At 41.6% G+C, this 13564-nt stretch overlaps 1 protein-coding gene across 3 annotated transcripts in view; it reads left to right on the top strand.

Moving 5' to 3' along the window:
• Positions 1-13564, top strand: part of ZNF536 (zinc finger protein 536) — a 569889-nt gene that overhangs the window by 237045 nt on the left and 319280 nt on the right. For all 3 annotated transcript variants that reach the window (XM_040410154.1, XM_040410153.1, XM_040410155.1), the window contains exon 5: positions 10850-13012. In XM_040410154.1, the coding sequence (XP_040266088.1) occupies positions 10852-13012 (2161 nt within the window). In that variant the 5' untranslated portion in view covers positions 10850-10851. The remainder of the gene's footprint in view (positions 1-10849; positions 13013-13564) is intronic.

Raw genomic sequence — 13564 nt, 5'->3', positions numbered from 1 at the left:
CTCTGCACTGTGACATCACTGTGTTTATTATCTCTGCACTGTGACATCACTGTGTTTATTATCCCTGTATTGTGACATCACTGTGTTTATTATCTCTGTGCTATGACATCACTGTGTTTATGATCCCCGTGTTGTGACATCATTATGTGCATTATCCCTGTTCTGTGACATCACTGTGTGCATTATCCCAGTAAGGGGTCCCTGTAAGCATAAGGTAGCCTGAGGGTGGTCTGGAACTTAAGAGACAACAAGGTGGCCCAGGGGTCTACAACTTAAAAACTGTTTTGGAAATTCAGAATGTGTCTTTGATTCTGACATAAGTGGAGAGAGTTTAGAAACGCTGAAGGTAAAATTCTTCCAAAGCCTTTTTACAGATTTAAAATTCAGCCTGACCTTTTGAAATGAGCCTTTTATAATACCCCTTTTACTCCGTAACACAAACAGACATTTTGTCAAAATAAAGTTGCTCTGAACATATAATGCTTTGAGCTGCCTTGAGTCTAAGCTCATTAGGTTTTATTGTAATCCCCCTCTTTGGTATCCTCGTGTAGACTTTTTTATTTTTTTTTAATTTCCGTCCCAGCTCGATGTTTTTACCTTGCTGAAAACAATTACATTTATAAAATGATTGCAAGTAATCAGCAAGACTCGGCATCTAGTGATAGGAGAGGGATCTACTGCCTGGGTTGAAGCTACTTGGGAACTAGTACCAGCAATCTTAGGCTTAAAACCATGCACAGTGAAAAGTTTTGGTGACCTTGTAGACTTTTTATAAACATAACATTTTGGCACAAATTGGTCAAGACCCTTCATCAGATGAGGTGCTGTGGATTATTCATTTTGGCACATTTGATATGTGTAGCACTTGATGCAACATTTTGTGCCAGAAATGCACCAAGTTGTGGTGCATTTTACACTGCATTCCAGGCACAATAGCACTATTATATGTTGGCCCGCATATCCGTTTTTCTTGGATTGTTTGTTTAATGTTTGCAAAGAACATCCCCAATCCTACTCACAGGGGTCCAGAGGGCGGAGGTCTAGGTTGCTGTATGTAATGTCGTTCCCCTGGTTTAGCTGCCTCTGTACTTGCCTGTGACACACACTATGAATAGCCTATAGGGCTTTTTTTTGTTTTTTGTTTTTTTACTCTACAGTCACTATTTCTGAACTCTTGAAAAGCAAAGCTACTGGTAAATACCTCAGGGGCATCACAAGGGCTCAGAGGTTGGCACTGTTACCTTGTAGCACCGGGGTTTTGGGCTCAAATCAAACCAAGCATGAAGTTTGTAGGCTCTCTCCCTGATTTTGTGGATTTCCTCAAACTCTTCAAAAACATCCAAATTTGGTTCATTCAGAATTTAGATTGTCAGCCCTAATGATCTCAACAATCTATGTACAGTGCTGTAAAATATGCAAGCACTATTAAAAATAAAACTGAATAAAAAATAGTACCTCCCAAAAAGAAGCTTACCGAGCTCTCCAGTATGAGGACCCTGCATACAACAGCCCACATCTCTGGTCTTGGACCTCTAAAAGTATGGCTTGAGGGGCAGAGAGGCTGGAGGTGTGCTTTATATTTTTCTATTTCAGAAATCTACCGCTTATAAAAGGCTGTATTATGGGATTATTATATTTATTTATTTTTACGACATAAAAGTAAAGACAAAATTTGCACTGGGCCGAAATATTTGATTAGAAATATTATTCATTATCTTGCAAGATTTCATTGTCTCATGGTGATTGCTGGACATCCTTAGTAGCGAACCAAAAACAGTCGTGTCTCTATGTTTACAGTGTATAATTTTTGGAAATTTTTGCCACCTTGTCATCGCCAATTCTGGTCTGTTTTCCCCATGATGCTCACAATATAAATTCCAAATTACTATGCTTTTGGACTGTGGGAAGAAACCTACATAAACACGGTGAGAACACAAAAAAACCATTGAGATGTTGCCCTTGGATGGATTTGAACGTGGAACCCCGGAGCCACAAGACAACAGTGCTGACCACTGAGCCACCGTGCTGACTTGCGTCACAATATTACTGGCTACCTGTGATTCCCTCATCTTAAGAGTAATAAAAAAAAAAAAATTCAGAATAGGTAAAATGTCTTAAAAAAGAAGTTGCTTAACTTTTTGAATAATCGTCATCAACACTGCTGCCAACAAGTCATTTTTCTGTGATTTATAAAAATAGCTGATATTTGCTAAGTAGAAACAAATGCTGATTTCCAGTCCTGCGGGGCCGCCATGCTGAGATCCGGATACAAAGCTTTCCAGCTCCGAAGGAGTAAAGTGTGATTTTTGTAAATGTTTGTGTTGACGCATTTTGCTTGGCAAATGATGTCTGCGTCCCATGAAATCCATCTATTTATTCCTGTGACACCTACTGCTGGGATAGAACCGATCCACAACAGACTCTGTTTCAGTTAATCGTCGCCAAAAACAGCTCATGAGTCAACCAGCAGATGTTTTTTTTTCTGTTTAGGTCAAAAAGAACGTATGGGCCGGTTTAGCTTCTTTTCCAGAAGTCCGTGTCATTAAAAGGCAACAGGTTTGATCTGCTGACCTGACCGGCAGCACAAGGAAGGATGATGGACGCCATGAGAAACCTTGCACCTTCCCCCCCTCCATCCCTCCATCCTCTGCATTGTCGAGCCTAATCCTGGATCCCTTCCAATTTCCACACAACAGAATATCTGATTATGTGCTTGGATTTTTTTATTGATTTTGTGCGCTCATTTGGAGATTTGTAGCCGAGCTCCTGCATGTGACAGGTGCCTGGTGAAGGAAGTCTCGCTGGGTTATCATTTATGAATATTTACGAAAAAATCAGGCTTTGATCTGTCTGAAATACGAGCGTTTAACATTACATTTCATGTTTGGGGAAATTCAAAAAGAGGGAAAATGCTTGGCACTAGAAGAACCCTAGATACAATGTTATCTGGATGGTGACCCAGAAGTTTTAGTATTACATATTTTTATTTTTTTATATCGGTACCTAGTTGTTCCAGCACTGCAGACATTCAGTGAACTAATCTCGGCATCGTCATTGACGATCATGAGACTTGTTGACTCTAAGTGTAGTAAATGCTGAAGGTGTGAGTACAATTTGCAGGTTGATTTTTTTCCCTCAATGGTTTTATTTAGTCTTTATGGTCTGTTTTTTGGCTTCTCGTTCTATCCCAGGTCAATGGCCTCAAAAATATGGACTTTACTTAGTTATGGCTTTATGCACTACGTATTAAGATTGAGGTTTTTGAAGGTTAATTTACTGACTTTTTTGTAGCTTTAGGGTACTTTCACACTTGCGGCAGAGGATTCCGGCAGGCAGTTCCGTGGCCTGAACCGGCAATCCAGACGCAAACTGATGGCATTTGTCTGACAGATCTGGGTGCGGATCTGTCTGACAAATGCATTGCAATACCGGATCCGTCTCTCCGGTGTGATCCGGAAAAAAGGATCTGGTATTAATTTTTTTTTGCATTTTTAAGACTGAAAATCCTAATCCGTTTTGCCGGGAACACTTAATGCCGAATCCGACACGAATACACTTCAATGTAAATTAATGCCGGATTCGGCATTCCGGCAAGTATTCTGTATTTTTGGCCTGAGATCACACTGCAGCATGCTGCGGAATTTTCTCTGTCCAAAAAACGTAAGAGGGACTGAACTGATGCATCCTGAACGGAATCCTCTCCATTCACAATGCATTAGGATAAAACTGATCAGTTTTTTTCCGGTATTGAGCCCCTGTGACGGAACTCAGTACCGGAAAACAAAAACGCTAGTGAAAGTGCCCTTAAAATATTTGTAGTTTTGATAAAGGTTAAAGAAGTTGTGTCACCAATACATGTTCTTTTAATAGAATTTAGCATGGAAAACGAGTTACTTTTGTCATTTACATTCTATTACAAATATGCCCCAGTTATGATTTATTCTCTTTACTTCATTATAATGGTGCCTCCGCTGTTTAATCCATATAGTAATGTGCAAGTCCGCCTACTGAGGTGGTCACACATGCTCAGTTCCATCTTTCATCTGTTAGAAGCTGTAACCGTTACGGGGAGGGACCTGCAGCAGAAAGGACACGCCCACTGAGCCCTGATAAGGAATGAACTATAGCAGCTGCCAGATTTGAAAAAAATGTAGCGGAGCAATGGGAGCAATGAATGAAGAGATCTCTGGATCCATGTGGGGGGCAGGGCTGGCTCTAGCTTTGTTAGAAATAGATTTTCTCATGTGCTATATGTCGTCTTGTTTCTGCGGTGGCTCTTCAAGGGAAACTGTCACCATGAAATGCAGAAAGATCTGCAGGGAGCATGTTATAAAGCAGATTGTTATATAGTTTTTATAGGATAAGAATCTGTAAATCTGCTTGTTCTGAGTTTCGGAGTCCAGTGGGCGGTCATATCCGTGATTGACAGTCTCTCCCGTATGAATATGCTTTCAGAGATAGCTGTCAATCACTGATAGGCCTGCCCACTGGACTCCGAACCCTAGAATGAGCAGTAAGTAACAAGTTATACTGAATCTTTTCCCACATGAACATATATCCATCCTCCCGGTCTATAACCTGCTGTCTGTGGATAGGACTGAATTTTTAACATGACTCTTACCTAACCTTGTAAGATGCCATATAAATAAAGGTCCTGTGCTCATAGTGTAGGCATAATCCATTCATAAATGTGCTGTACCAGCCTGACAGGTCCTTTTGAACAGCAATTTGCTGGAAAAAAGCCCTTGGCTCTGGACAAATAGTTCCTGATTTTTTACTATGATTCTTGCAGATTATCTCTGTCTGTGTCCCCCGTAAGAATGAATTTTGAAAATCAGAATGTTTGTCTGATCAGATCTTTATCTTTAGATTTGCTCCAGGGCTCTGACACTAAGCGTGACTGCCCCTTTAAGAAATTTTTGTTTCCAGACTTGTAATCATTTAGAGAAGATTTTTTTTTCTCTCTCCTGCTCCTCATCTTGTAACTTGCTTGATCAGCTAAAGTACTTCAACATATAATTTGTGTGTTTGATTTGTCTTAATTAGATTTATTTATAGGTAACTGATCATTTCGTCAACTGTCGGAAATTAAAGTTGACAGTTAACTCTTTGTCCCCCATATCCCTTCCTGTGGCACTGAAAATACTCTGGCAATTACAAAAGTCAGTCCTCAGTAAGGACACTACTACTATTTTCTTATTATTTATTGCGTATTTTATATATGGTTACTACTATTATTTGTGACTATTTTTACCTACAGTGACTGTAAAGGGATTATTTAGAATAGGTTTCGAACGCTGTAGAAAAAAATAAAAAAAACATACCTCACTGATCCCCTTAGACTCCAGTCTCCACATCCTGATGCCTCTGACACCGGAAATGGCTGCTCAGCCAATCAGTGATGTCAGTGGTGAGCAATGTCAGCCAGTGATTGGATGATCGGCTATTTCCTGTGTGTCAAGAGGCAGCAGGAATTAGAGACCGGCACGGGAGCATCTGAAAGAGAGCATCAAGGGATCAATGAGGTGTAACCTTTTAGGCCTCTTTCACACGGGCGTTCCGGATTTGCTTCGGATGCGTCGCGTGTGCATTGCGGGAAACCCGAGTGAGTAGGCACACAGTTGCAGTCAGTTTTGACTGTGATTGTGTTCCGATGTTCAGTTTTTTCTGTAGATTTTATTATTTTTTCTGTAGATTTTATTATTTTCCCTTATAACATGGTTATAAGGGAAAATAATAGCATTCTGAATACAGAATGCTTCCTAAAATGTGGATTGAAGGGTTAAAAAATAAAAACAATTAACTCACCTCATCCTCTTGATCGCGCAGCCGGCATCGTCTTCTTTCTTCTTCTTTCAGGACCTGCAAAAGGACCTTTGATGGCGTAATCGCGCTCTCCACGTGGTGACATCAGCGCAGGTCCTGCTGAATGAAGAGAGAAGATTACGTCATCAAAGGTCCTTTTGCTGGTCCTGAAAGAAGAAGAAAGAAGACAATGCCGGCTGCGCGATCAAGCGGATGAGGTGAGTTAATTGTTTTTATTTTTTAACCCCTCAATCCACATTTTAGTAAGTATTCTGCATTAAGAATGCTAAAAATGAATACACTTTAATGGGGTCCGGGGTTGCTTTCATCCGTATCATTTCCTAGCAACCATGCGTGAAAATCGCACCGCATCCGCACTTGCTTGCGGATACTTGCGATTTTCACGCAGACCCATTCACTTCTATGGGGCCTGCGTTGCGTGAAAAACGCAGAATATAGAACATGCTACGATTTTCACGCAACGCACAAGTGTTGCGTGAAAATCACCGCTCATCTGCACAGCCCCATTGAAGTGAATGGGTCCGGATTCAGTGCGGGTGCAATGCGTTCACCTCACGCATTGCACCCGCACGGAATTCTCGCCCGTGTGAAAGGGTCCTTAGTATACTTTCGCACTTGCGGCAGAGGATGCGGATCTGTCTGACAAATGCATTGAAATACCGGATCCATCTCTCTGGTGTCATCCGGAAAAACGGATCTGGTATTAATTAATTTTTTTGCATTTTTAAAGGTCTGCGCATGCGCAGATTGGAAGGTCGGATCCGTTTTGCTGGTACACTTAATGCCGGATCTAATACACTTCAATGTAAATTATGCCGGCATTCCGGCAAGTGTTCAGTATTTTTGGCCGGAGAGAAAACTGCAGCATGCTGTGGTATTTTCTCTGTCAAAAAAACGTAAAAGGGACTGAACTGAAGACATCCTGAAAGGATTGCTCTCCATTGAGAATGCATTAGGATAAAACTGATCAGTTTCTTTCCGGTATTGAGCTCCTAGGACGGAACTCAATACCGGAAAACAAAAACACTAGTGTGAAAGTGCCCTAAAATGTTGTTTTACAGCAATCTGAGCCATTTCTAAACATTTTTAATTGGCCAGACAACCCTTTTACGACACTGTTCACATTTGTGTTAGATCTGTCTGGATTTCCGGTATTTTTTTACAGCAAAAACAATGCTGCAGACTGCACTATAATTGTGGTCAAAAATACTGATATCCCACCTGACCCCGATAAGGTCAATAGGGTCAATCAGGCTTTGCTGATATTTGACTGAAAATGGATCCTGCACACGTAGATTGTAAGCTGCTCTCCCCCCTCTGTACCAGTCCGCGCACATTGTAAGTGTGTTGTATTAGGTTATGTATGTGTAACGCCATCTTGATGGAATTAATGGCGCTCTCAAATAAATAGTAACAATAAAGTCATAGAACGAAAGTCATAATGTCAGCCTTAGATGATTGTAGTAATTACTATTATTAATAATTTACAGTGAGGGCCCTTATTATCAGAAAAGGTCATTAGAATTTATTATTATATATGCAATTATTAGATTTGTGTTATTATTTGTATTATTAAGATATTTATACTTTTATTACTATATTTATAGTAATTTTATTTGTTCACTTATTATTTTAGTATGTTGTAATTATCTTCCTATACCTAACTATAACATTTTATTAAATTCGGCAGAACAATCGCCTGTGCTTAGTCCTGACCAGTGAGTGACTATGAGGCTGGGCATTTGATATCCGTTATATAAAGGCACACACCCGGCCCTGCCATATCAGTGATGTAATATGTTTATGTGCCCAAATGTCACAGTGCTGATTGTACAAGATGGGGGGAAAAAATGTACGTGCTCAGCAAACCGGGCTCTGGGCTAAAATGTAAGCGTGAAATCTGTGGTTTATTTTTATAATAATGTTTACTGCCGTTTAATGACCCTGAAAAGGTTCGGTACTCGGAGGCGCAGCGTCTGCAAGCAGAAGTGCATTACTCTTACTACAACCTCTGCTACACGGGGGCGAAATTACCAAGATGGATTTTTAGTAACTACCTACCCGCATTCCCTGTGTAATAACAGTTCTGGAACATCTATTCTTAGGACTATGATATGCCATTTCTTTACTATTCACACCAGAAGTTATGAATGAATTACTAGCTGGGTCCAGCTGGGTGCTACCAGTTTGGGATGCGTCCTTCCAAAAACTGACACTATCCAATTAGTGCTGCCAGTGTTCAGGGACACATCCGCAGCTGGTAACAACCATCTGGACCTTCACTGTAAACTGTAGGAAAATCATTTATAACTTCTAGTAGGAATAATAAAGGGATGGCACAACCTAGAGTCATAAGAATACATGCTCCAGAACTGTTATTACGTGGGGGTGCAAGTAGTTACTAAAACAGACATGTCTCCTCTTTAAAGGGATTGTTTGCTATGTTTTAAGGGGTCAACCAAAATCAGCCAATCACAGAGTCCCAGTGATTAGGTGTAATCTGTGGAGGAATCGGGCTGCATGTGTTCATTTTCCCTGCAGCGCCACCACAGGAGAAATGAAGCATTACATGTCTGTTGAAATCAGTGGCCTGTTTGTGTATTAGATAGAATTGCCAGGTCCTCCAGAATGTGTGACACTTATAGAAACTGATCCCCGTTTCAGATAGTTGATGGAGGTCCTGGATTTAGGATTTCCCCTTTAATACTGATGCTTTTTGCTTAGTACAGGTCATCAATATCAGATCGGCGGGGTCCAACTGTGGGAGCCTCCTCCAGTCAGCTTATTGCCGAACATGCAGAACCCGGTACAGCTCCGTACACTATGCAGTGGGCCGGTCTGATTACTTTAGTCCCCATACAAGTGAATGGGCAGAAAGCTGAAGTAACCAGACATGGCCACTGCACAGTGGATGGAGCTGTGCCTGGTTTCGGCACTCTGTATGATGTTCCGGCACGCCGGCAGTTTGATATTGATAACTTATCCTAAGGATAGGTCCTCAGTGTGAAGGTTCCAGAAAACTACTTTAACTCAGAATGTCCTAAACTTGACAACCCCTTTAACTTTAATGACTTTATTTTAATAGCACAGCTATTTTCTTTTTCTTTCTTTTTGTGAAAATGACCCCTGCAACAAAGCTGTCTTCAAAAATTCTAGTATCTCTTTAAAAGGAGTCTGTCAGCAGTTTGGACCATGCAAAACTGTTGACAGCGCTAGGTAGGGGGAGGGAAGAGCAGGACAGACATAACCTCTTTTTGGTGGAGTAGTGTGAATATGAACTTTTATTCTGCTTGCTCTCTTTACCCATTGCATTAACCTACAGCTCCTGTGAGGATAGGCCATCAATATTAAACTCCCGGAAAACCCCTTTAAGGAAAGCAAACAGTTAAAAAATGCTGGTGACTAACCTTTGATTTACTATGGAGCAGATATTTTTGGGTGGAAATTCTCTTAGAGAGCCAACAAAAAGTTGCATACATCAAAGGACACCAAAGTTGAGAAGGACTACCCTCTTGCTCTTAGAAATTGAAGTGTAGCCAGGGTACAAGGTGTAGATGTGGAAAAAAAAAATGCATAGTGAAAAAATGAAGCCATGGAATGGAAGCCATTTTGAACAAGTACTTGTTTTTTCCTACCCTGTCAGGGATTATCAGCAAAATGGCCACCCTACTAGCTTCCATTCAGTGTGAATCTGTTTTTCTTATTTTTTTTATTTTTAGATATAAAGAAATAAGAACTTTGTTTTCTTCTTTAAGCCAAGAGCTGTAATCCGTAAACACTTGTAAGGTCTTAAAATTCTTCCTGAGAGCAGGGCGGTCACCGCACCACATACGCAAGTCTAAGTTGACTTCTTGCGAGTTTCCAGCCCCTTTTGCACACGGTGTTGGTTTGATAATGACAGGTTTAATAACAGTTTACTTTTCTCCATGTTGATATGCTGCTCTCATAAAGATTTTTTTATGAATATTTTGAGGGTTAAATCCTAATCTTGAAGGTTTTGCAGATCCGCTAGTCAGTCTCCTTAAAATTTAATATACCTCGTTAATGCTTACTTGCAAACACTGAAGGATTTTTACGATTATAATCATGTGTTACAGCACCTAGTACTGTTCCTAAGCAGCATACTAATCAGCTTAATGAGATATTACTGCACTTTTTGTTGACTATGGCAAAATCCTTTTTATTGTTGGAAAGCTTGTCCTTTTATTTTTATTCAAAACATTATCATGTTTTATTGTATGCCAGAGCCGGTCTGTGGGCTCGGCAAATAACAGACAAAGTTTTATATTTCATTTGTATATTAACTGCTGGATGCGTGTGTATTAACTGCTGAATGTGGCCAAAGCTTTGAAGGACAATGCCTCACTTTCATGGCTTCATTTAGGAAATTTAGAATACTTTGGTAACACAAAAACCTTCAGTGGCAGCTCATAGCATGGGTCACATTCAACTTGGTGCTATATAAAGGTATATATTGAGATTCTATATCTGTCTTTTTTTATACCTCCCAATGTCCCATTTTTTGCAAGATTCTCCCATTAAGCGGACCTCAGGGGCAGGGCTTATGCAAATTTATCTCACAGTTTACATCCTGAGTGATTTTATTGTTGTCTCTGGGTAGATCATGGGTGGGGCTTAAATTTCTAAGGATAGGTCATCAATATCAGATCGGGGGTGGTCCAACTCCCGTCACGGATCACCTGGTTGAAGGAAGCTGCATTGCTCACTGGAGCATTGCCGCCTCCCCGCAGTTTACCAAGCACAATTTCGTACACCGTATAGAAGCTGTCCTTGGTATTGCAGATCGGGCCTATTCACCGCGGTATTGGCAGACTTTAGTCATAGATTAATACTAAACCTAAGTGTTTTTGCATTTGTTGCATTTGCAGATTGATTGTTTTTGAACTCTGCGGCCCATCACCATTATTTAAGTCCTTTAATTTTTATAAAATCGGTATTTGAATGTCTGTATGTCGGAAATCCATGAGCATAACAATCTCCTATGCTTTTTTGTTTATCGTAGGAATGGAGGAAGCTAGTTTGTGCCTTGGAGTTTCTTCGGCTGTGCCTGACGTTGACACTCACCTCAATAACTCTTTGCTTAATGGCCAGTATTCAATGAGTCAAAAGCTGCACCAGATCACATCCCAGCTCAGTCACGCCTTCCCGGAGCTGCAAAACCGTCATAAAAGTGAGGACAAGTCTGCAACACCCATTGAAGAAAACAGTCATGTGTCAATGACAAGTCAACCAATCAGCAGTCAGATGGCTCTGCTAGCCAACCAACTGAATCGAGAGGTTGAAAGTGGACTCAATGGAAGAGTAGACCTTCAACAGTTTCTAAATGGACAAAACCTTGGGATCATGTCCCAGATGAACGATATTGAGGATGACGCGAGGAAGAATAGAAAGTACCCTTGTCCACTTTGTGGCAAACGTTTCCGTTTTAATAGCATATTATCCCTCCACATGCGTACTCACACCGGTGAAAAACCCTTTAAGTGTCCGTACTGTGACCATAGAGCTGCCCAAAAAGGTAACCTGAAGATTCATCTTCGTACTCACAAACTTGGTAATCTCGGCAAGGGTCGAGGAAGGGTGAGAGAAGAAAACCGACTTTTGCATGAATTGGAGGAAAGAGCAATACTAAGAGACAAACAGATGAAAAGCAGCCTTCTTCAACCCCGACTTGATGTGAAACCACAACAGCAGCACTTACAGCAATCTCCGTTATCTAATTGTCATATCTCGGTGCAACCTAATCACAGTACATCAGATGTTTCCAGTAAAGCACCTTCTCCCAAACCTTCAGTCGTTCAAGATGAAGCAATAGCTCCTACCACTGGATTCAGGTGCACCTTTTGCAAAGGAAAGTTTAAGAAACGAGAGGAGCTTGATAGACATATCAGAATACTGCACAAGCCTTATAAGTGTACTCTATGCGATTTTGCTGCTTCTCAAGAGGAAGATTTGATTAGTCATGTCGAGAAAGCTCACATTACTGCAGAGTCTGTTCAAGGCCAAGGGTCCAGTGGAAATGGAGAACAGTCGACCAATGAGTTCCGCTGTGAGGTGTGTGGACAAGTCTTTAGTCAAGCTTGGTTCTTAAAAGGCCACATGAGGAAACACAAGGATTCTTTTGAGCACTGTTGTCAGATATGTGGAAGGCGATTCAAGGAGCCTTGGTTCCTGAAGAACCACATGAAGGTTCACCTGAACAAATTGTCTGTGAAGAACAAATCCCCCAGCGAAGCCGAGGTGCCAATCTCCATGAGTAGTGTTTCTCAAGAATCCCATGCAAATCTGTACTCCAGATACATATCATGTTTGCAGAGTGGCTTCATGCCATCTGAAAAAGCAAGCTTGAGTGAACATGGTCACGTGTACAACAAAGGAGACTTGAAAGACAAGGAAGTTCTGGGTAAGCTGCTGTCGCCGATTGCTAGCTTGGCTCATAACATATCCGAAAGAGATAAGCATTCTTTACTTGGCTCTCTCAACCTGGTGCCTCCCTTGAAATCCAGCTGCATAGAACGATTGCAAGCAGCAGCCAAGGCTGCGGAGATGGATCCAGTAAACAGCTACCAGGCCTGGCAACTAATGGCTAGAGGAATGGCTATGGAGCATGGCTTCCTGTCTAAAGAGCAGCAGATCCAGCATAACCATGAAGATTCAATAGCAAATACTGGAGTTCTATTTGATAAAGAAAAGAGAGAGTATGTTATTCTAGGACCAGATGGCTCCAAACAGAAAATGCAATCTGATTTAGTTCACAGCTCGAAAATTTGCAATCAGAGAGACGTGCCATCCAAACTTGAACTGTTAGAAAGCACTAGAGATTTTTTGTCACATGGCCTCAACCAGGGGCTCGAGTACAACATGCATGGGTCCACGAAAGATAAGCCAACCGAATGCCCTGACTGCGGAAGAGTCTTCAGAACCTATCACCAAGTCGTCGTGCACTCACGAGTCCACAAAAGAGAGAAAAAGACGGAAGAAGAGAGCATCCATATGAATCTAGAGGATCGTCGAGGGTCAGGAAGCGATCAAGAATCTCAATCCATGAGCCGATCTACCACCCCTGGATCGTCGAACATCACTGAAGAGAGCGGAACGGGTGGTGCACCTTCCCAAGCGGGAAGTGCACAGGAAGATAGCCCGCACCCGTCATCACCTTCTTCTTCAGGTAAAGAATCTACTTTCTATAAACCACTAAAGCCTGTAGGACAATGCAAAACTTCCTGTAAATGATTAGCAAGTTAAAGGGGTTTTACAGGATTAGAAAATCATGGCTACTTTCTTCCAAAAACAGTGCCTCATGTGTCCACAGGTTGTCTGTGGTACTGCAGTTCAGACCCATTCATGTCAATGCAGATCAGCTGCAATACCAGATTCAAGCCTGCCAAGTTTTTTCTAACCCTGGATAATCCCTTTGAGACCATGTAAAAGGCACAAAGTATAATTTCTAATATTCTTTGTACCCATGTTCCCTAGTGGTAAGGCTACTTTCAAACTAGCGGCAGCTTTCTCCGGCAGGCTGTTCCAGCGGGTGAACAGCCTGCTGGATCCGTGGTGCCAATAGTGCACGCGTGCCGCCGAAGGTCCGCTCCGTCCCCATTGACTATAATAGATGCGGGCCCGAGTTCCGGCGGCAGCACGGCAAACATGCCAAGAGGCGGCCAGAATAAAACTACGACATGTCAATGGGGCCGGAGCGGACCTCCGGCAGCACACGTGC

This window comes from Bufo bufo, chromosome 10 (assembly GCF_905171765.1).
Source record: "Bufo bufo chromosome 10, aBufBuf1.1, whole genome shotgun sequence".
Classification (NCBI taxonomy): domain Eukaryota; kingdom Metazoa; phylum Chordata; class Amphibia; order Anura; family Bufonidae; genus Bufo; species Bufo bufo.
This window is presented reverse-complemented; position numbering and strand designations above follow the sequence as displayed.